Consider the following 21,038-nt stretch of genomic DNA (forward strand, 5'->3'; position numbering starts at 1 on the left):
TTCCGTCTCTTACTCCTTTTCTTTGCCTCTTCCTGCCACGGGGTCACCTCCGGATGCCGGCAGGGCAGTCAAGGAGAGAGAGAGCTTTCTGTGACGCTCCGTCAACGGTCTCCGTCTGCCTCCCTGTCATCCACCTCCTACTCCCCGAGTCCCCTCCAGCCCCCCTCGCCATCCTCTTCAAATTCCCTGCCATCCCCCCACCGCCTCCCTCTGCAGCTGGAATCCGAAGATGTGAGGGCTAGTAATAGAGTGTCAGCGGAAGTAATTGATTCCTCACACACAGAGAATTCTCAGGCCTTCAGTGTCAATGGAGCTGAACCAGAGTCTTGGAGGTGAGCGAGACATGTAAACAGTCCATGGCTGAGCTGTCAGGGCGAAGCTAGACACACCGGAAAGCGAGCGAGAGGGAGAACGGTGGAACGAATAATTGTTTTATTGGGAAGGAAAGGAGTAAATAATATTTCAGCCCAGGAATTGGCAGTTTGAAAGAGATGGTTGAGAGCAAGGTGCAGAAGGAATCGTGATGCAGGTTTTAATGGAAGAGTTTTTCTTTGTCTCAAGGTAGGAGGTTTCGTCCTCACCCTGCCCCCCCTTCTCCCATTATCATCATTATTATCATTAAAATAATTACCGTAACAATTACGGTTGATGAGACCTCGAGTTTATAGAGCACCTTTCATCTAAAAGTTCAAAGTGATTTATCTATGTGTCATCCCTTTGAGAGTGGTAGGAGGGTAAGAAAGTAATTTTTTTTTTTTTTTTGGTCTTATCCGCTGGGAAACTGAGGTCCAAGCAGATACAGGATTCGGTCTAAGCCTCGGGGCAGGCAGCTGGGTTAAGAGCTGGGGTACTGACGGCTCTCTTCTGGGGGTCTCTACTGCCCTCCTGCCCACCGGGGCCCTTATACTTGCTCACCCCTGGCACTAACGCTCCCTTCCCCGATGCAGCCCCCCCCCCCCCCCCCCGCCGGCCCCTGCAGTTCGTAGCTGTGCGGCCAGGCAGCCAGCAGCTCCACGCACAAAACAAACCGTCCGCGATGCTGTGGGATATATAAAGGTCCTTCAGGGTCTGACTCATGCTGCTCCCATCCTGCTAGGAGACTTCCTGCAATCTGGTTCCCTTTCTTGTAGAACCTGCTGTCCTTTCTAGACATATTTCTTCCTAGTCTTAGGGAACCTCCAGACAAGAGAACCCAATATTCCTGAATGTTCGCTGCTTCCACCCACCTCCCCCCTCCCTCCCCCCCCCAGATGCTGGCCAGTTCTTGCAGAATACAGGGCCACTGTGTTGGAGAGAGGCAAGTGCTCTAAATGCCCGGGTGGACCAGGCTGCCTGTGCTCCCAGCACAGCCACGGCGCCTTCACAACCCAGCCGTCGAGTAAAGCACTGTTCACCCAGCGGTGGTTTGAGAGGCGGAAGCTGTTCCAGCTGACTGGCCACAGAGTGCTATATTCAGAATCTCCACCCTGGCGTGGCAGCAGCCTTCCTGCTTGGACATTAGTGCAGCCCCATCATTTCCACACCAAGGTGCTTTTTGCACGATCGTGACAAGTCTGCCCCTGGCGCCAGGAGAAGCTCTGAGCTCTGTAACCTGAGGCTTGCAGTGAATGAAATCCAAGGACAGGGCCCATCACACCAGCCACATACTCCCAAATGGTCCCCTGCTTGGATTTCTGCATGGTACATTTTTCAGGCAAGCTTTGTATTTTCTAAGTTTTGTTATGGAGGCCGGATGCCAGCAAAGAGGGACAGAAACACGACTGGGAGCCTAAACCCCTAGAAAAACGTTTTTCCGATGCAGTGATTGATTCCCTGGTGCACAGTACACCTCATTTCCAGCAGGCTCCCATTTTTCGGACAGATGGGAAGGTTATGATTTGCTCTCACAATTAGACCCTCTGGGAGCCAGGGTTAGTGAGCGCACGTTCCAGAGGGAACCGTTCGCCCGGCCAAGTGCAGGGCTGCTGCTGCCCGTACAGCCAGGCCCTGCGATGGTGTACTCTGATTGCCCCTTAGTGGATGCCCGTTGCTTTCTGCCCCTTCCAACCAGCCCCGGGAGCCACAGAGGCATGATGCCTGTTCCCATTTATGAGATGAGGCAAACTGAGGCATGCAAGGTTGATCGACCCAGGCCAGTGTAGGCCAGTCTGGCCTTGCTGGGTGGGGTTCACCTTCACATCCAAGTGCCAGCCTGCTGGTGAACAAACATGGTGGGCTACTCTGACCTATTCCGACTCTGGTATCATTACAAAATGCTAACAAGGGGCCCTTTGAGCTAACTGCAGTGAGTGAGGATTTTATAGGCGTGTACAGCAGACGGAAAAAAGACCCAACCGTTGTGCTGAAAACAGCCTGTCCAACAGCCTGAAACTTCACATTGGCACTGGTTGCCTACAAAATCCTTCCTTACATAAGCAAACACGTTCCATCCAAGCCGGCCTCCAGAGCGCTCGCTGGTCCAGGAGTGGAACAGATCTGTGGCCATACAGCCTCAGGAATGCGCCTTGCTGGGCAGCCAGGTCAGTGGGGGAAGCGGTGTTCAGCCAGGGGGCCAGGGGAGAGGTGCTGGAGGCTTTGTTGTATGCCCTTCATTCTCTGAAAGTTCATCCACAGTGAGACTTATCAGACGCCCTGTCTGGAAGCGGCCCCCTTCCTCACGTTGCGAGGCGTTCTTGGCAGCCTGCTCCGTCAGGAACAATGAGATCGCCGAGCCCTCTCCATCATCCCGGGGCTTCTGCGGAAAACAACCAGCAATTATAAATAGACGTTATTTGTATTTCCATTTTCTTGCCTTCAAGGTTTTTTGGAATAATTCCTTCGGTTTGTTTTGGGTTATTTTCTTTGCATACTTCCTTTGCTGGGCGGTCAGATTTCCTCCTTTCTGAGGCGCCGTGATGACCCTGGCTGTGCGGGGATTGCGGATAAGCTCCAAATATGAGAGACGGGTGGCGGGAAGAAATGAAGGAAGGAAAGGAAACTGCCAGCAGTTGCCATTAAAAGGGCAGCAGCACCAACCCAGATAGGCAAAGAGATGTTGAGTCCCTATTGTTCAACAAATAATAACAATAACAACAACAGTAATAATAGTAGTAATGACTGATGTTTATTTATTGAGGACTTACTATGTGCCAGGCACTGTACTGAGCTGTTGACTTGCATGAACTCACCACAGTGAAGGAGGTCGAGTCCCTAGTTGTTCAAGACCCACCAACCAGGGGCACCTGGGTGGCTCAGTTGGTTAGGTGTCTGCCTTCAGCTCGGGTCATGATCCCAGGGTCCTGGGATCGAGTCCCACATCGGGCTCCCTGCTCTGCAGGGAGTCTGCTTCTCCCTCTGCCTCTCTCTCTCTCTCTCTCTCATAAATAAATAAATAAATAAAATCTTTAAAAAAAAAAAAAGTCCCACCAACCACTAGGGGAGGGGGGTGGGGGAGTTGAGGGGAAGGCAGGGGCTGTTCTGAATGAGGCATGGCAGGCTGGTTCTGGAGCCGGGGCTCAGAAACACGAGATTGAAAGAGAATCTCAAAAACTCAAGTGACTGAAGCACTATTGAGGGATTTGTACAGGAGGAGGATTTTTAGAAACCTCCATTCCTAGCATTTGCGGGGGGGGGGGGGCATCGAGACCGTCTCTAACTTTATGACTTTTCATTCTTTCTTCGTGTGCTCGGTTCATGTGTGTGCAACCTTTCTCTCCCCCACGTCTGCCACCCTGCTTTGTAAAAACACGGGTCATAGTAAACATAGCCAGTGTCTCCCAGGGACGTTCGCAGGCATCCAGCACTCTCTCCCAGGCTCGTATGTACTTCTGCAATCCTTCCAACAATGCCACGGGTGGGGACCATAATTATTTCCATTTTATAGATGAAGAAACTGAGACTCAGAGAGGTTCAATGCCTTGCTTACACTCATGCCACTGACGAGTGCTGGACACAGCTGGGTCTGCCTACAAAGCCCGTGCACCCCACTTCTCGGACTAGGCACATGCCTATCCACAGATATGTTTCTGTATCACAGAAATTTAAGGGGTTTTTTTTGGTCACAGCCCTCAGAAAATGTGCGTACACACAAACGCACAAAATTTCTGCATTTGACCATAGGGGTTCCCTCACCTACTGAAACTCATCTGTGGACCCTACTGGAAATCCACGGGTTTAGGAATATGTGCTGTAGATGATACTTTAAGAGCTTATAAATGCACAGGATACTGTTTTCTCACTCGATGGACCATATGTTCACATATGGGTGTATATGTGCTTATAAAAATACTTCACTTGCAAAAATTAATATGTTATCCCATCTGAACACTTAAAAGCTAGATTTCAACTGGGTGAATCTTGAAACCATGAATTCCAAATCCGCTCACTGCTTCTATTGGTGATTTGTCTATTAATTTTGGCAAGTCCTATAGGCTTTGTTTAAACAAAACAGCTACATAAAAAGAGCAAGATTCTGCTAAGTCTCTACTGGAAACCGAGCGGTTTCTTTATACCCCATACCTTCTAATGCTAGTGTACTGTGGCAATCTGATATTCTCACGGGACGGAGGTGAGGCCTGTATGCCCGGGAGTGAGACCACCTGGGTCTCAAGCCCACCCTCAACCTGCCCTTCTCACGGGACTTTGGGCAGGTCACTTAGGCTCTCTGAACCCAGTTTCTGCATCCTTAAATGGGTGGGAACCGTAAGGGAGTGTGGCGTGTATTCAATGACGATTAAATGAAGTAATATCTAAACGGGGGTCTAGCCCATAATAGACGCTCAGTAAAAGATTCATATTTCTTTCCACTGGTATTCCCATTGATGTTCCAGCTTCTTCTTTGATGGGTGGCCCCAATGAAAGGGAGAAACTCAAGGAAATGAAATTTGCTTCTTAAAAAATCTGACCTGACCGTGAACTGATTTCTCCGTAACGGCTGGATTTCACTATTGAGCCAGAGACCAGGTGACCTGGCTGTGGGCCCGACTGGACCAGAGACTTGGGCCTCGTGCAGACCTGCCCACAGCCTCTTTGTGTCTCGGGCAGCTTCTTCACTGAGAACTTGTAGGTGACAGTGTTGTGTTTTCCTCCTCTTTTCCCTGCAGGTTTTAATGTAAGGATTAATAAGACAGTGTTTGTAGATGTCTTTGAGCTTCCCAGAAGAAAGGCACTCCAGGAGGTGGTAAATTCTCTGGCCTCCATAATCTACTCATGAAATATGGAACTTTGAAAGTGTGAGAAAAATCTCAAATCACTTTGACAGCATTTTAATTATAGTTGATTTGTTTGCCGCTAATAGTGAAAATGCTGTCAGCATGACTTGAGATGTTTCTTCCACTCAAAATGTTATATTTCGTGTTTTCGAGTCATGAGGCAACATTTCAGTTTCCAGATAAAACCAGAATAGCTCAGGGAATGTGTTGAAGTACAAAGGCAAAGAGTATAAAATGGACCAAATGTATCCCACCCCTCAGGAAACGTCGTCACAGAGTGAATTCTTCCTGAACTCACCAACTGTAAGCCCCTCATTCATTTACTCACACCACAAAAAGCTCGTGAGCCCTGCTCTATGCCAGGCACCATGCAAGCAGTAGAAATTCAGCAATAAAAAGGCAAGGTTCTTGCCCTTGTGGTGCTTACTATGTAGTGAGGACACAGATTCCAAACAAATAAATAAGTATATTGACAAGATCTTTGCAGATCATAATAGCTATAAAGGCCTTAAGAGGATGGTGGGCCAGAGAATAAAGGCATGCTCTCTGAAATAGGGTGGTCAGGACAGGCCTCTCTGAGGAGGTGACATTTGTACTTGGAAGAAGAAGACAGTACCAGCCACAGAAGAAGGTAACAGAGTATCACAGGCAGGGGCAAAGGCCCAGAGGCCGGAAAGAGCTTGCCATGTGCAAAGTGTGAGGTCTTAAAAATTTATGATACAAGTAGCATAAAAGGAGACATTGACCAGTTGGCAGCGGTTATAGCTTCAGGACTTGGGCAGGCACAGGTGCGGGGATGTGTAGACGTAGGTATTATTGAACGGACACAACACTTTCCCAGAGCACCCAAGTACTCCACCTATGACAGAGAAATCTCACAAGCGGGTCTAAGTGGCAGTCCTCCGGGCGGACTCTGGCAGACTGGACGTTATCTGGCCATTTGAGAAGGGCCTGGGCGTTGGGGATCTTCTAGCATAGGCTCGGTTGACTAACCCAGCCTTCGGGGGCCTGCTGGGAAGTGTCAAGCGTGGATAGAGTTATGGAAACTAGAAAGCCTCTTTTCATGTTTGCCTAGTGATGAGAGGAAGAGATGAGACTGTTGCTTTTTCATACCTCTCCCGTGGACTCTGAAAATTAATTTCCACTGTCAAGATTCCCACGCCCCAAATGTGGGTTTGGGAAGAGAAATTAAGACTTTGAAGTGGAGGAAGAACATACAGAAAACGTTCTCTAGACAAATGCTCGACATGCAGATGTCGGAATCTGTGAGGAGTAAAGTAAAAAGGCACCCGGGAGCCATTTTGGAGAGAAAGGAAAAAGGTAGGAGTGGAAATGGCTACTTAAGCTTAGGAAAGTAAATAGATGAATAAAATAATAAAAGGTAGTGTTAAAGCTTTGGAAGGAATTTTTTCATTTGAGGGAGATTATGAATAATGAAATGCAAACACAGTAGTTAATATGTCCGTTAGCTGGTTTATGTTTTCTTCTGGAAAATGAATAATGTGTTCTAAGAGGAACGGCCTTTCAGGTTATCTTCCTTGACTGTCGTTGGGGTGAGCCCCGAGTTTGGACCCCAGATTCCGTTACCAAACAAACGCTGGCTATCAGATGCTAGATGTGGAACCGTATTTATTCCAAGGCCACAAACTTCCTAATCCCCCACAAGCTCTTCCAAATGAACCTGACAACACTGAAATTTCTAAGGAGATTTACTCCAGCTGTAGCAAATCCCTAATAATAAAAAATTTTCCCAAATGAGTCAGTCACACAGGACGTAAATGAGACGTTCTGTGTGAAGTCAGCATGTCATTCGGTGTGTGCCCTTTATACAAAAAGCCCAGCCAGAAGACTGGATTGTCCACAGGGCAGAGCCTGGGCATTTGGGGGGGAGGTAGCCACCAAATTATAACTCGGGGTCCCTTTCCCCTCAAGCAAACCTGCTAGGAAAATCCAGTTTTTCTAAGAAGTTTAAGTAAGGGCTGGTTATTTGCTTCACAAAAGGATTCACTAGAGGGATCCTTTAAATAATAAGCTCGAAAGAAAATTTCTAATATGATTGATGTATATGAACCTTTTTCAAAAATACACCCCTTCACTGTATGTGTATGTAAATATGTAAGGATGTATTTGTAGCTGCCAGCATTACAAAAAAAAGGATTTGGGGTGGTATAGCCACCGAGTAAATTGAGGCAAGCCTACAGCGGTGGCATTTGCTAGGGGGCCCGGCTTCATCGCTGATTGTGTTAATCCCCTAAATCACTCCATGCGTGATTAGGCAACCCGGTAGAACCCTGCCCTCCTGAAGATCCAGCCAGTGGGATGCCTGGGCCTCTCTTCGTCCTTTTGGGAGAAATTGGCAACACAAAGACTGGAGATATCTGCTTATCTTTTTTAAAAAAATATCTTTAAGTATTTCCTGGGTGTGGGCCACGCCCCTGGCACTGTGCTAGGTGACCCAACACTATGATTTATTTAGTCCTCACTACACTTCTGTGAGACGGATGGTGATGATGGTGATGATGATGGTATTTACATTTTCATCTGCTACGTTATGAGGGCTGGGTTCTTTTCCTTGCTCTCCTACTTGGAAAAGAATTCTTTTTTATCTTATTTTTTCTTTTATTCTATTGTGTATTGTTTTGTTATTGAAGTACGGTTGACATAGAGTGTTCTATTATTTTCAGGTATGGGACGTAGTGATTTGACAATCCGATACATTCTGCCGTGCTTACCACGATGGTGGTTACCATCTGTCACCGTGAAACAAAAATTTTAATGGAAGCAGCTTTATTTTATATATTTGTGGCTTATTAAGAAATGCAAGCTCATTGTAAGCGATTCAGATAATAGAAAAGAACAAAGAAGGAAGTAGAAATTACCAATTTCTACCACCCATATATCTCACTACTGTTAATATTTTAGTTTATGTAGTCTTTCAGACTTTTTCTGTTTGTATATGCAAGAATGTGCATATATATATATATATGTAGGTATTTTAACACATTCCTTTTTAAAAATCTGTTTTTTAAACTAACAATATAGCATGGCTATTTTCCCATAAAAACAAAATATCTAGACCTACAGGGCCATCAATCTACTATAGCAGTGGTGTATTACACTTCATAAATATACCAAAATTGATTCACCCACCCTCTGTTGGACATTTTGATACGATGCTGTTTATAAACAAAGCATCTTTTCATTTTTCTTATGCTTTTTTTTTTAATATCTACATTCGCAAAGATGCCTATACATCTTTGCACAATTGTCTGATTATTTTCTTAGGAAAAATTCCTAGCAGTGGAATTGCTGGATTAAAGGGTTTGTCACATTTCTGCCAAAATGCACTCCAAAAGGTTTTAACAGATGTTCATTCCACTTAGACTGCACCTCTACTCACTCACTCTGTCTCTTCACCTCAGAAATGGGTGTGAGGATACAACAAATCACAGCTAATGTTTATTTATTAAACACTAACGACCAGGCTGAGTACTGACACTTTATATAGATCAGGTTGGTCATTTAAATCTCACAACAACCCTAGGAGAAAGGTTCTAATATCCCTATTTTGCCGTCATTTTCCCCATTGCTAAGGCTCAGAAAGGTTAAGTAACTTGCCTGAGGTCACCCAGCTAATAAGGCTGAACTGGGATCCAAACCCAGTTCTCTCTGCTTCTGGGTTTGGCTGGGGCCTGGCAGGGAGCTGGGGCGGGGGGGTGGATGGGACTCTTCCATGCAGGTTCGTACAGTCACTACTCCAGGTGAACTGGGTAATATCTGCCTACCGAACACAGCTGTTTTCTCAACAGTTGTGCACCCTGATGGGGCATCGCCGTTACTCAGCTGAGAGCGACAGACGGCCCAGCCGTGCTTACCTCAGTGTGGAAACACTAAGGAGGGATTTTCCAGAAGGTTTGGGGAATTTCCTTTGAGAACAAACTAACTGTCTTTCCACTTTTGTTTTGGAAGTGAGGAAGCACATTTTCTTAGTCAGCATCATCTCCCAAACTGAAATCACAGATTCCCCCACCCCCACTGCCTTTCTCAATCTGTGGCTCTCTCTCCCGAGCTCCTGGGAGGACACCCTGCCATCTTGTCTTCTCCAGACTAACCAGCTTCTGTGATTCTTTAGACCATAGGATTCCAGCCCTCTGGGGTCTAAGATTGAACTAATCCTGGTCCATTCCTTATACTTCCTTCACAGTCCTATTTATTCCTAAGTGGCTGTGCAATCTGAAACATGGCTCCTGAGGGCTCAAATAAGCCGCTTCTGCCAGCAGCCAGCTCCCACAGACCCTGTGTGTGTGGCAGGAGCCTGCAGGCGCATCCCAGGGAGGGGAGGTTTTCCCCTCTCTTTACCCAAAAGCAAGAAATTTCTTACATGTTGTTTTAACAGGTTGCTACAAAATAAACAAACAGGGAGGGAGAAGGAAATGGATGGCTGTCGGTAAATAGTGGTACAGTGCCCAGCAGTTTGCAGGGGAGCTAGTGGGGAAGGACCTTCCCACCTCAGCCGCTGAGACGTTGGTACTCCCTGGGAGCCCAGGGAAGGAGCACAGGCCGGCTGGGTGAGTCGGCCAGAGCACACAGCTAGGCGGCCAACGTGTGCCTGTACAGATAAAATGGCGTCCCGCGCTGCGTACGCCAGCCGGCGAACCGCGCCAAGATGTCTGTCTTGGACAGACAGGGGCCAGGTTGCTTGCGTTTGAGATGAGCTCAGGCCTCAGCGCAGGGACGGCAGCCTGCTCTGCTTTTTGCTGAGCCTAATAGTTACGTGCCCATAGACTCTGGGTCCCCGGGGATTCACCCCCTGCTTTTGGAGAAAGGTTTTTATTGCCTTATCTAATATGATGCTGATTCCTTTTAAAAACGTGTTGTTGACTAGACACTGCAGAGGTGAACTTGGCAGAGTCCTGTCAAGGAGGGAGGGGGCCCATGCACGGGAGTCTTTGTCACTAGCGATTAAGGATAAAGGAAGAGGGGGTGACCCAGGAGGAAACTGAAACATGGGGGAGAGGGCAGGAAAGTAAGCAGATCTCTCAGGAGCGTCCCCCGTGTGCCTGGCTCGGTGCCGAGCACCTTCCTTGTATCTTTCATTTCATCTCCAGCCCAGCCCTCTGAACTGGATATTTTTATCCTCATCTTACAGATGAAGAAATTGATCTCAGAGGGGTTAAGTAACTTGCAGTGACGCAGAGCTAAGAAGAAAAGACTAAGATTCAGAGAGATCATGATGGAAATAAAGATGGCGCTATGGAAGGATGGAAGGAAGGAAGGAAGGAAGGAAGGAAGGACGGAAGGAAGGAAAAATGCTTGTTTGCAGATATTTGATAGAAGGATGCTACTGCTCTTATGTGGGCAAGAGATAAGGCCTTAAAATCTAGCCATCCACTGAGGCGCGTTTCTCTCCGTGGCTGCAATAAGGCAATGCAGCTTCCTATACCTAGGTCACGCAGTCTACACAGGCAAACCTAAGTGCTCTTCCTATATCAATCTGAAACACCTGAACGTCTAGAAAGGGCGAGCACAGGAGCTGGAGTAAGATAATGGTCCCTTTCCTCGCCTGAGAGTGATCTTTGCTCATTATGCCCCTTTGTACCGTCCTCACGTAGGTATGACTTCATCGAGATTCGGGATGGGGACAGTGAATCCGCAGACCTCCTGGGAAAGCACTGTGGGAACATCGCCCCACCCACCATCATCTCCTCGGGCTCCGTGCTCTACATCAAGTTCACCTCCGACTACGCCCGGCAGGGGGCAGGCTTCTCCCTGCGCTATGAGATCTTCAAGACAGGTCAGTGCTGTCATGGGTGGAGAGTGGGGTGCTGGGCATCCCCGAGAAGACGCAACGCGGCCATGGGTGTCTGGCTGTGGGGCGCGTCCAAGGGAACCGTGTGATAGTTATATGCGCGTAGATGGAGCCCAGTGAGACAGACGGGAAGGGTTACAGAAGTTGTTGGAGTTGGAAGAGAGGCTCAGGGTGACCTTGGACACAGCCTGAGATGAAAAAGCCGGTTTAACTTATGATCCAACTTGAGACAGCGCGTTGCAGGGTTAGTGCTGGGTGCTGCCCGCCAGGCGGACAAGCATCGTTTGTGGCACCGAAAGAAGAAAGAGCGCCAATTAAATAGAGAAATGCTTTTGAAAAGAATTCGATTTTTGTGTGTTTTAAAAATCACAATAATCTTCATGGGAAAAAAGCAAAACTTGGTTGAACTTCCTCCTAATTACTTCATGGTTTAATGTTGCCTTTATCAGGAATTTCATGGGCAGAAGGACATAATCTTTTCAGTGTTTAGAGTCTCTAAAGATCCTACCAGTGGGGTCATACAGTAGCTTTTAAATTCACATGTGGCTTGTAGAAATTCCCCTTGCTGACCCATTTTACTCTTCCACCTGTTGAACCCCTCCTTCTAAATGCCAGGATAACCACCTCCTGAAAGGCAATCAAAAAGATAGTAGAAAAAGAGAGAACATTGCACTTCTTTTAAAGTGATGGCCTGCTTTCTATTAGGCCCCCCTTCGATTACTTTAGGCTCTGAGAACATGGGCCCATCCTTATTTCCGTAACTGGATTAAGCCAACTTTTATTCACAAGTCGCTGGTTCAGTATCTACACTGATGCGCTCCAAGCAGCGCGCCCTTCCTCCAGTGTGAGAGTTCATTATCTTGAGGCTAAGTGAGGTGCACCCTCCAGTTCTCCCCTCACCCCCAGCCTGCTCCCCTACCTCACAGGCTCCCGCCCCATCTACCAGTGTGGCCCCTCTGAGCCTGTGTTTTACAGCTTGTGGACGGAGTCTGGTGCAAGGGGAGCCTGTCCGCCTTGTCATCAAGAGGCCCAAGTCGGGCGCCTGTTGAGTTCAGTGTAAGGGGACCTATTCATATCTATTTTCTTTTCACTAAACAGTTCTTGAAAGGAAGTGGTAGCTACTGAAAGCACTTTTTATATCCACTCTGTCTAAATATTTGTCAGATTTGTCTGCCTGAGAGCAAGAACGTAGAATCCAGTGAAGGGGCGGGCTCAGGGAATTGTGTCAAGCCATCATCGAGCCAGAGCGGGAGCACAGACTGTCCTGGGGCACAAGTCCCAAGAAGGTCTGTCTGTCATGGGTCATCATGCTCCCAACCACAAGAGGTCACAGGGACTGACAGTCTGTGTGTCCAGTGTCCCAGGGGCTGGTGTGAGGCTCCTGAATGCCTCGATCCCTATTCCCTAGAGTCCTGCGCAAGATTCCCATCAGTCAGTGCCACCAGCGCAGCTGGAACGTTCATCATACCCTCTTCCGCTGGGGAGCAGAGGGAGACAGAAGATAGAAAGGAATAAAACAGGATGCTTGCCCTCTGCTAGTGGGTAAGCAGGTGTGTGAACCCTCACACGGAACAGATGCGCAGTGGATGCCGTTGGATGAACGCAGGTAAAGAGCTACGTACATGAGAGGAAGACTGTAATATGGGGCAGTAGAAGTCAGTACTGAGTAAGACTACGATTAACGGGCTCCGGTTATAAAAACGAGGGCTGCGCTGAGTGGCTTGGCAAGCGGGGGATCTGGGAAGTCAGTTCGATAGCCAGGTCACCAGTGCTAACGCTGTCACTCAGCTGTGCTGACGGGAAAGGAAAGCAGCTCCAAGCAAGGTCTTCCAGGGGAGCTGGCCCAGGGAAGTCACAGCAAGGGTGAGTAGGGTCATTGAAGCTCATCTCTGTTTCATGCTTCCTGACTTAGTATTTCCCAAAGGATGGTGCGATATTCTCCAGAAAGCCACAGAAGGAGTAGAATGCTGACTCTATCCATGATGCGCATTCGAAGGGATGAGGTTAAAAGTTAAAACACACAAGAGGGTAGCAGAGCAGAGTGCTGCTGTGGCGAGGATCGCTAGTCTGGATGCCTAGACACGAGAGCGCCAGCCGTGGCAGGGGGCTTGGGCATGGAGCAATGGGGCAGCCTACTTCAAGGACTAGGAAAGAAGGAGGAGAGAGATTCCTGCAGTGGGAAATAGCCCCACCAGCATCAGCCAAATTTCTGGGGGAACATAAGAGAGAAAATGAGAACCCAGGGGCCTTCTTGGGGGCCACTGTCCCTTGTCATCATGCCTGTCTGAGAGAGCAACTCTCGGCATGAAAGTCAACCCTGTATACAACACATTTGTGGGCAGGCTACAGAATTCAAAGCTGAGTCTAGGAGGATAAGCATTCCCCCAGGTGCCATGCCCTCCCTGCACCCACATTTGCACTGTTGGAGTCCTGAAAGAAAATACACAAAGTTTACGTCATCCACGGAACATGAAAGAAATGCGTGAACATGCTGAAGAAATCCAAACAAACACAGCTATGTCTGCTAGTCAGATTCATAAAGAGAAAGAAGGGGGACTGTAAACACAGACACGCAAAATAACCGTACCGAGGACCGTGGAAGCCTGCGAGCGGCACATTGCTCTGGCTCAGCTGCAGATTCTCCTGACAGACGCAAAGCCACAGCTTGGGTACAGACGGGGGGCATGCGGCTGGAGTGGGAGGTTCCTGTCTGCCCTGAATGAAGCGGTTTATAAAAGAGTTGATATAATACCAGACTGTCCAAATATAAAAGAGCAAACCAAAACAGCTCGCGAACTTAAAGGATCTCAGATTGCCCAATCATGAGCAGAACGGAGAAAGGAATTTTAAAATAACTTTAAAAGTAACATTGGACAGTGAATCACTGGAAAACGTGGTTTTTTGTTTGTTCGTTTTCTGATACTCTTTGACCAAAGTTCAAGATCAAGTTTTCTTTCCTGCTATCCAGTGACATTGCAGAAACTGAAAGCCCTGGGGTCATCCACAGATAGAGAAACCTTAGAGAGTGCCCCCTACTCCTACTCCCTGACCTGAATTCACCTTCTGAGGTCAGGACAAGCTCCGTTGGGATAAATCCACCATGTTTTAAATAGCTTTATTTAAGCTATTTAAATGGCAGATTCTTCTTTCCCTTACAGAGTTATTGTAACATTGACAGTGGAAAAACACGGAGTGGGCATTTTTCACACCAGAGTCCTTTGGTACGAAATCATTCACTGCAGCCGAAATCCCCCAGCTTGTGAGGACAGTCTTAGCATTGAGTGAATGGGAGTATTTGTTGACTGAGCTATTTTTTTTTTTAACCTTTGATTCTTTTAGCGCATGGCAGAAAAGGATCTCAGGTGAGCTAGATGGCTACAGGATGCCACTTTTGTCCCAAGATGGTCCCCTCTTCTGAGATCTCCTCTCCACAGTTAGCGTTCAGCTTCCTGCTTTCTGACACTCTGCCCACAGTCCAGACTCTTGAGTGACACGATGACGTGCAGGCAGCAGTGTAATGGACAAGTGTGATTGTTCTGCATAGAAAAGATAAAACTGTCTTTGTTCCTGGTTTAAAATAAGCCAGAGGATATACCCATGTATAGCCATGTGGCAGAGAGAGAGACACACACACGCTCTTTTTGGTGGTTTTGTTTGTTTGTTTGTTTTGCCTTAAGAATATCATATTGAAAAATTCTGACCACTCAAATGCAGGACCTCAGAACCCTGGAAACTGTGGGTACTTTAGACTCTCACAGGCTCCGGGCTCTCCCGGGCTTCCTAGGTGTCCATTGTGGAAGACTTTGTCCCCCGTGGATGGGAGGAACCAAAGAAAGATTCCACCAACAATTCCCCACTCCCAGGGGGATGGGGAATCCCCTGGCCTTGAAAGGGAATGACAAGAGAGCAAAACCGAGGAGGGGATGTCAGGATGCCTTTTCTAGCTCTGAAAGCAAGTGGCGGAGAGAGAGTTAATTTCCTCTGGCTAAGTGACCCACATGGAGAAGGCTGTACAATGGCAATAAACACTAACCTTTTCAGGATTCCTCTCAGCCCCCCGAAGACCTGCCAGCTGGCTTGGCTTGGCCAAACCGCCTCATCCCACACCATTGAGGAGGCCCTCCGGAGTGTGGGGCCTGACAGTAAACAAAGCTGGGGGCTCGGTGGTAAACGAACTGGGGAAAGGCCGTCCCGCTCAGCCCTCTGGACCTGGCTGCCCACTGGACCGCCCTGCCCCCGCCGGAGTGCAGAGCCTCCGAGACGCAGAGGCGGCACTTAGCGAGGGTTTAGAGTCCTGAAAGGGTTAACTCTCACCCCAGCTGATGCAGGGTCCCCACGCTGCCAGGGCAGAGCGCTGGTTGCAAGGACAGAGGTGACGGATGGGCAGGTAGGGATGTTGGGATTTCCCGTCCGATGCTTAAAGGAAGTTGCAGTCCCCCTTCTCGCACTTACTTGCATGGCAGCTTTTCCAAGTCAGACCTGTGCGCTTCCCAGAGAGCCGTGATCAGTAAAGAGCGTCACGGAGGGGCCTGCTGCCCGAGCCGCCGATGAAGACATCGCTGTGGGCTAAGATCGGTGTATTGACATCACACAGTTCTATTTCAGCGGGATCCCCAGAGGACACTTCTTGCCAGTAAACACCTGGTTTATCGAGTATTTCTGTATTTTTTCTTCACGCTTAGAGTGCCTATTATCCTCCTCGTAAATCCTGCTACCTTTCTTAATTTTACAATCAGAACATAGTGAAATCAATTGTGACTGTTCAGTCTTCACAGCCACGGCATTGACTGGCATTGCCTCTGGCCCCGGGTTGCTCTGTGGGCCCGTGGCCTGGGCTGCAGTGTCCCGGGACGAGCCCGAGGCCGTGCGGGCAACTGGTGGCTGGGTGAAAACCCTTGAGGGCCCTTTTAATGGGACTCCACCTAGAGGCATTAGCAGATCTGGCAGTATAATCGTCTTAGAGCTCCCACGGCCGTCCAGGCCTGCACCGGGACGTGAATGTGTGCCGCATTTAATAAGAACGCCTCCCTGAGTCCCAAGAAAGCAGACGCAAGAGCTTCGGAGAGAAACAAGGCCATCCCCAGCACAACGGGACCAGAAGCCTTCCAAATGTCAATACACTGCCGCATTTTTCCAAACTTGCTGCTGGAGCGGCCTTTAACATCCCCAACGCCCTGCTGTGATCCACCAGCTACAAAAGTCGATTGTTAATTGTGTGGCCACTACAGAGCAGCTCGTTTTAATATAGTCATGACATGAATGAGACCCAAGCTCCCCTTTGCCCCTCCCCTGAGGCACCTTGGATCTTGGAGGGAGAAGGGGGCACTTAGTTGGCTCTGGTACAATAGAGGCTAGTGTTGAGGTCAGCAATAAATAAGGGGTAACATTGTTTTCCCTGCTGGCAATCAGCAAGCCTTCCTTAAGGATTGAAATAACTTACATTTCTGGAGCGAGCAGCTGAGTAATTGAGAAAGAAGACTCTGTTCCTCTTTTCAAGAGAGTCTCCCTCTTTCTCTCTTTCTCTCCCTCTCTCTGTATCTCACACACACAGTTCTTCCTGACCCCCCTTGACTCCCCAGCTCCTCGACTGCTGCTCTTACTCTATTATGTAGAGCAAGCCAGGTCTCCTCCCCTAATTTCTCTCCTAAAGAGAGTCTGGCTTAAAGGCTTGAGATGTGGGTGTGAAGAGTATGTTTCTTCAAGGGCCACTCCAGTGGAAACAAAAACCTTATGAGTAGGGGGATTGGGGCTCAAACATTTAACTAACCCATGTGACAGACGCAGCAAAGAAAGACATCTTCTTCTCTTTCCTGAATGCTACAGTTCTCTTTTACATACAGGCTCCGAAGACTGTTCCAAAAACTTCACGAGCCCCAACGGGACCATTGAGTCCCCTGGATTTCCCGAGAAGTACCCACACAACTTGGACTGCACCTTCACCATCCTGGCCAAACCCAAGATGGAGATCATCCTGCAGTTCCTGACCTTTGACCTGGAGCACGACCCTTTGCAGGTGGGAGAAGGAGACTGCAAATATGATTGGCTGGACATCTGGGACGGCATTCCGCATGGTGAGTGATGTCGTGGCCACGAGGCGCTCCTCAGTAGCTTGGTCTTTGCCTGTGAATTGCTTTGGTAACAATAAAAAGAAAGAACAAAGGCTTCAAAGCTCCTTAGGCTTTGTGTATGACCCATGATGACTTTCTTTCTTATTCTTCACCAAGAATGATTTCAGAGAAATTGCAGAAGGCAGTTTCCTTTCTTGGAAATATTTCTTTGGAGAAAGATAGGAGGAGGAGACTGAGTAGATACTCGGAAGAGGATGAGAAAGCCTATGGGTAATTTTCTTTCCTGCCCCAGGCTGTCAGGATTTCCGTAGAAAGTGACTCCGTGACCACCCTCTGTGCCCAGATAGGGTGCTGGAGCCGGACTGACTAGCTCTGGATCCTGGCTCTGCTCTACTGCAGCTCTGCAACCCTGGGCAGGTCACTTGAGCCCTCTGTCCGTATAAATAAGCTGCTTTCATCATCATCATTATTATCACTATGATTTTACTATAATTAAAACAGTCATAGATGTCAAAAAGGTGTATCACCCAAGGCCCAGAGGCACCGGTACTTCTCAGGTGGAGACCAGAGGAGGTCTTTATGGTCAGTATTGGCGAGAAAACTAATCGTTCACTTTGGACTGAGCCTCAGTGTTTTGTACTGTGAGGGAGGCTTGATGACTAAGCAGTTTCGTTTCCTGAGAACAGCATAAGACTAAGTCAGAACACTTGGGTCTGAGCCCCAGCTCTGTTATTTCCTAGCTGTATGAACATGGAGAAGACATGTGATCTCCCCAAACCTCAGTTTATTCTTCTGTAACACAGGCTTGATAATGATAGCTTTCTGGCCTGTCCCCAGAACAGAGCGAGAGAAGAGAATGAGGCCAGGTCAGAGAAAATACAGTTGCCCCTTGAACAGGGAGAAAAGTACAGTTATCCTTTAAACAACGAAGGGATGAAGAGGGCCAGTCGCCCATGTAGTCGAAAATCCACACATGATTTCTGACTCCCCAGAACTTAACTGCTAATAGCCTATTGTTGACTAGAAGCCTGACCAATAGCATAAATAGTCCATGAACACATATTCTGTATGTTATATGTATTGTATATTGTATTCTTACAATAAAATAACCTAGAGAAAAGAAAATGGTATTAAGAAAATCATGAGAAAGAGAAAATACATTTACAGTACTGTATTTGTCAAAAAAAACCCCAAAACCCATGTAAAAGTCGGTCCACATGCTTCAACCCCGTGTTGTTCAAGGGTCAACTGTACTTTTTAATGTACAGGGAAAATATTAGACATTGTTCTTAAAACCTATCTTTAGTCGTTCTTTTATGCCAAGGCATACCCAAAGGGAGCTCCGTGGAGCGACTTGCGATTGTGGCAGGGGTGAATGTATTGAAAATGGCATTTGACATTTCCATTTCTACTGTCCTGTCTTTATCTTGCCTGTCCAGTTGGCCCTCTGATTGGCAAGTACTGTGGGACCAAAACACCCTCTGAACTCCGCTCGTCAACGGGGATCCTCTCCCTGACCTTTCACACGGACATGGCGGTGGCCAAGGATGGCTTCTCTGCACGCTACTACCTGGTCCACCAAGAGCCGCCAGAGAGTGAGTTGGCCAGTTGGGAACCTCTGTCCTGTCCTTCTATCAGGGCTGTGAGTATGCACGGTGAAGAGAGGCTAGCCTCTGGGAGAGCAGAGAAAAATTCTCCAGCATTTGTAGTAGCCTCAGAATTCAGGGAATGGGGGCTATATCCCCCTGCCAGGCAGAGATTAATAAGAGTCAGACAAGTGTCAGCCGGGTACTCAGTTCTTTAGAAAGTAAGTATGTGCACCAAGAATGAGTTACTGCCAGGGTAAGTCACAGGACCACCTCCCACTTCAGTTTTCTCCTCTGTGAATGAAAGGGAGGTGAGTTAGGATACCTACATAGGGTCCCCGCCCTGGGCTAACAGTTTTTGATTCTTCTCTCCCTCTCTAAGCCTCAGTGGCCATTGTCAGAAAACTGAGCAATTTCTAAACCTCCTTCATGTATATTCATGTATATATTTTACATTAAACATCTCTGGCCCTGGGTAGAGCTGCTCTCACTAGACCGGTACATGCTTGGACTTTCACTTCATGCTTCAGTAGACACAGTTTCCAAGCTTCTACCAGGTGCCAGGTACCGTGCAAAGCCTAACAGGCAGCTCCGACCCCGCCGTCCTGGAAATGCCCACCTAGACCGTGAGTCTCCAGCCTCCATCCACATCTCCTCTGAACCACATCTTCGGATCGGCTCCCCTAGGACACGTGCTTCAGATGTGCTGCCATTTCCGCTTAGAAACCCAAATGATAACTTTAAGTCCTGAAGAAATACTTTGAGGAGGATTGGAGCTGGAGAAAGCCTGCCATGGCTGTAGACAGCTTACCACGTGCATACCCGCAGACATGGGCGCCCGGCCTACGGGAAGGGGGATGGGTTTTGTTCTGGGTTTTGCTTTTGTTCTTCCTCAAAGAACTCATGACGATTGAGTGACAGGAAAACAGTATTGCCCATTGCACCGAGTGCTGCAAATGGCCAGCGCAGGCCCAGAGCTCCAGATGGATTTAATACCTGAAAAAATTGCTGGGCTCTATCAGACACCTGCACACACAGATACTGACCAGTGTCTTGCGGTATCCATGGGAAGGACGGCAATTGAACTAATGGTGCATAGCTAGAGTCGGTGACTTCCAGGTCCATGTGCCCAGGCAGGTGGCACAGGGGAAGACAGTGACATGCACGTGCTCATGGAGAGATGTCCCCAAGACGGATATTCACTGCTTGGTAATGTCGGTCTTCTGTGCAAGAACTCGAAGCAGTTCAGTGAAAGAGAGAAGCAGAAGTGCCTCCTGGGTGTTTAGGAAGAAAGCAGGCTTCCCACGATGTATCAGCCCACCCAGACTGCCGCAAGTCTATCACACGCTTACCTGTATGTCGGTAACGGGGCATCTGGCGACAGTGAACATCCGTAGCCTGCAGCACCGACGGTTCTTCTGCTTTAGATTGTATTTTTAATTTGTATGATGATTCTTATTTACCCACAATTTTGTTTCTTCCAGACCCAGAGGGGCTGTCAAGCTCTATGAGTTGTTTTCAGAATGTGAGTGTATAATTAGGTCTTTAAGATGAAGGAGTTCCTGCAAAGACTTGTCCCGAGAAGAGAGCAACATTTGGGGGATCCCAGGAGTTTGAGGTTGAGAGACATAACTGTGCCCTTGACCCTCTCCCTTCCCCAGACTTCCAGTGCAACGTCCCCCTGGGAATGGAATCTGGCCGGATTGCTAATGAACAGATCACTGCCTCATCTACCTACTCCGACGAACGGTGGACCCCTCAACAAAGCCGGCTGCATGGCGATGACAATGGCTGGACCCCCAACTTGGATTCCAGCAAGGAGTACCTCCAGGTACTTCACTCAGATACCAGAGGGTGTGCCGAGTGTGGGTGTACTGGTGGGCAAGGGAGGTGGCTCGGCTGGAGTGGACAGAGGACACGAAGAATATAAACACAGCATACTCGAGAGCTCCATTCCTACATCCGTCCAAACACACACATGTACCAGGCACAAACAGACTCAGCCAGGCACTGTGCGAACTGCTGGGATGAGATGATGATAAGACAAGACACTGCCCCTGCCCTTGTGAAGATTGCCAGGCCCTGGAGAAGTTGTTTGGCCTGGGTGCTGTTTGCCTCTTAGTATAGATATCCAAGGAACATTCTATAAACAGTTCCAGATCTTGCTCATTCTTGGCACAGGGAGGCATCAGAGACTTGGTCGGGGGAGGGCTTGTTCCTGAGGGCAGACTTGTTGAATTGCTCGCTGAGCATGGCAGCTTCTCCTGATCTTTGCTGTTTGGAGGGAGCCCTGCCAAGAAGGTTTCGCACATAGCTCTCAGAAGAACACATGGGAAAATGTCACTACCGGGAATGAAACTGTAGTCGCCCAGATGCTCTGCGGCGT

The 21,038-nt window shown here is 48.2% G+C and overlaps 1 protein-coding gene across 4 annotated transcripts in view; it reads left to right on the forward strand.

Annotated features, from left to right (window-relative positions):
• Positions 1 to 21,038, forward strand: part of NRP2 (neuropilin 2) — a 113,662-nt gene that overhangs the window by 23,001 nt on the left and 69,623 nt on the right. For all 4 annotated transcript variants that reach the window (XM_026492125.4, XM_026492126.4, XM_026492123.4 and 1 more), the window contains exons 3-6: positions 10,802 to 10,983; positions 16,839 to 17,069; positions 18,506 to 18,661; positions 20,314 to 20,483. In XM_026492125.4, coding sequence (XP_026347910.2) covers positions 10,802 to 10,983; positions 16,839 to 17,069; positions 18,506 to 18,661; positions 20,314 to 20,483 — 739 coding nt within the window. The remainder of the gene's footprint in view (positions 1 to 10,801; positions 10,984 to 16,838; positions 17,070 to 18,505; positions 18,662 to 20,313; positions 20,484 to 21,038) is intronic.

The sequence above is a fragment of the Ursus arctos genome, unplaced genomic scaffold (assembly GCF_023065955.2).
Source record: "Ursus arctos isolate Adak ecotype North America unplaced genomic scaffold, UrsArc2.0 scaffold_1, whole genome shotgun sequence".
NCBI lineage: Eukaryota > Metazoa > Chordata > Mammalia > Carnivora > Ursidae > Ursus > Ursus arctos.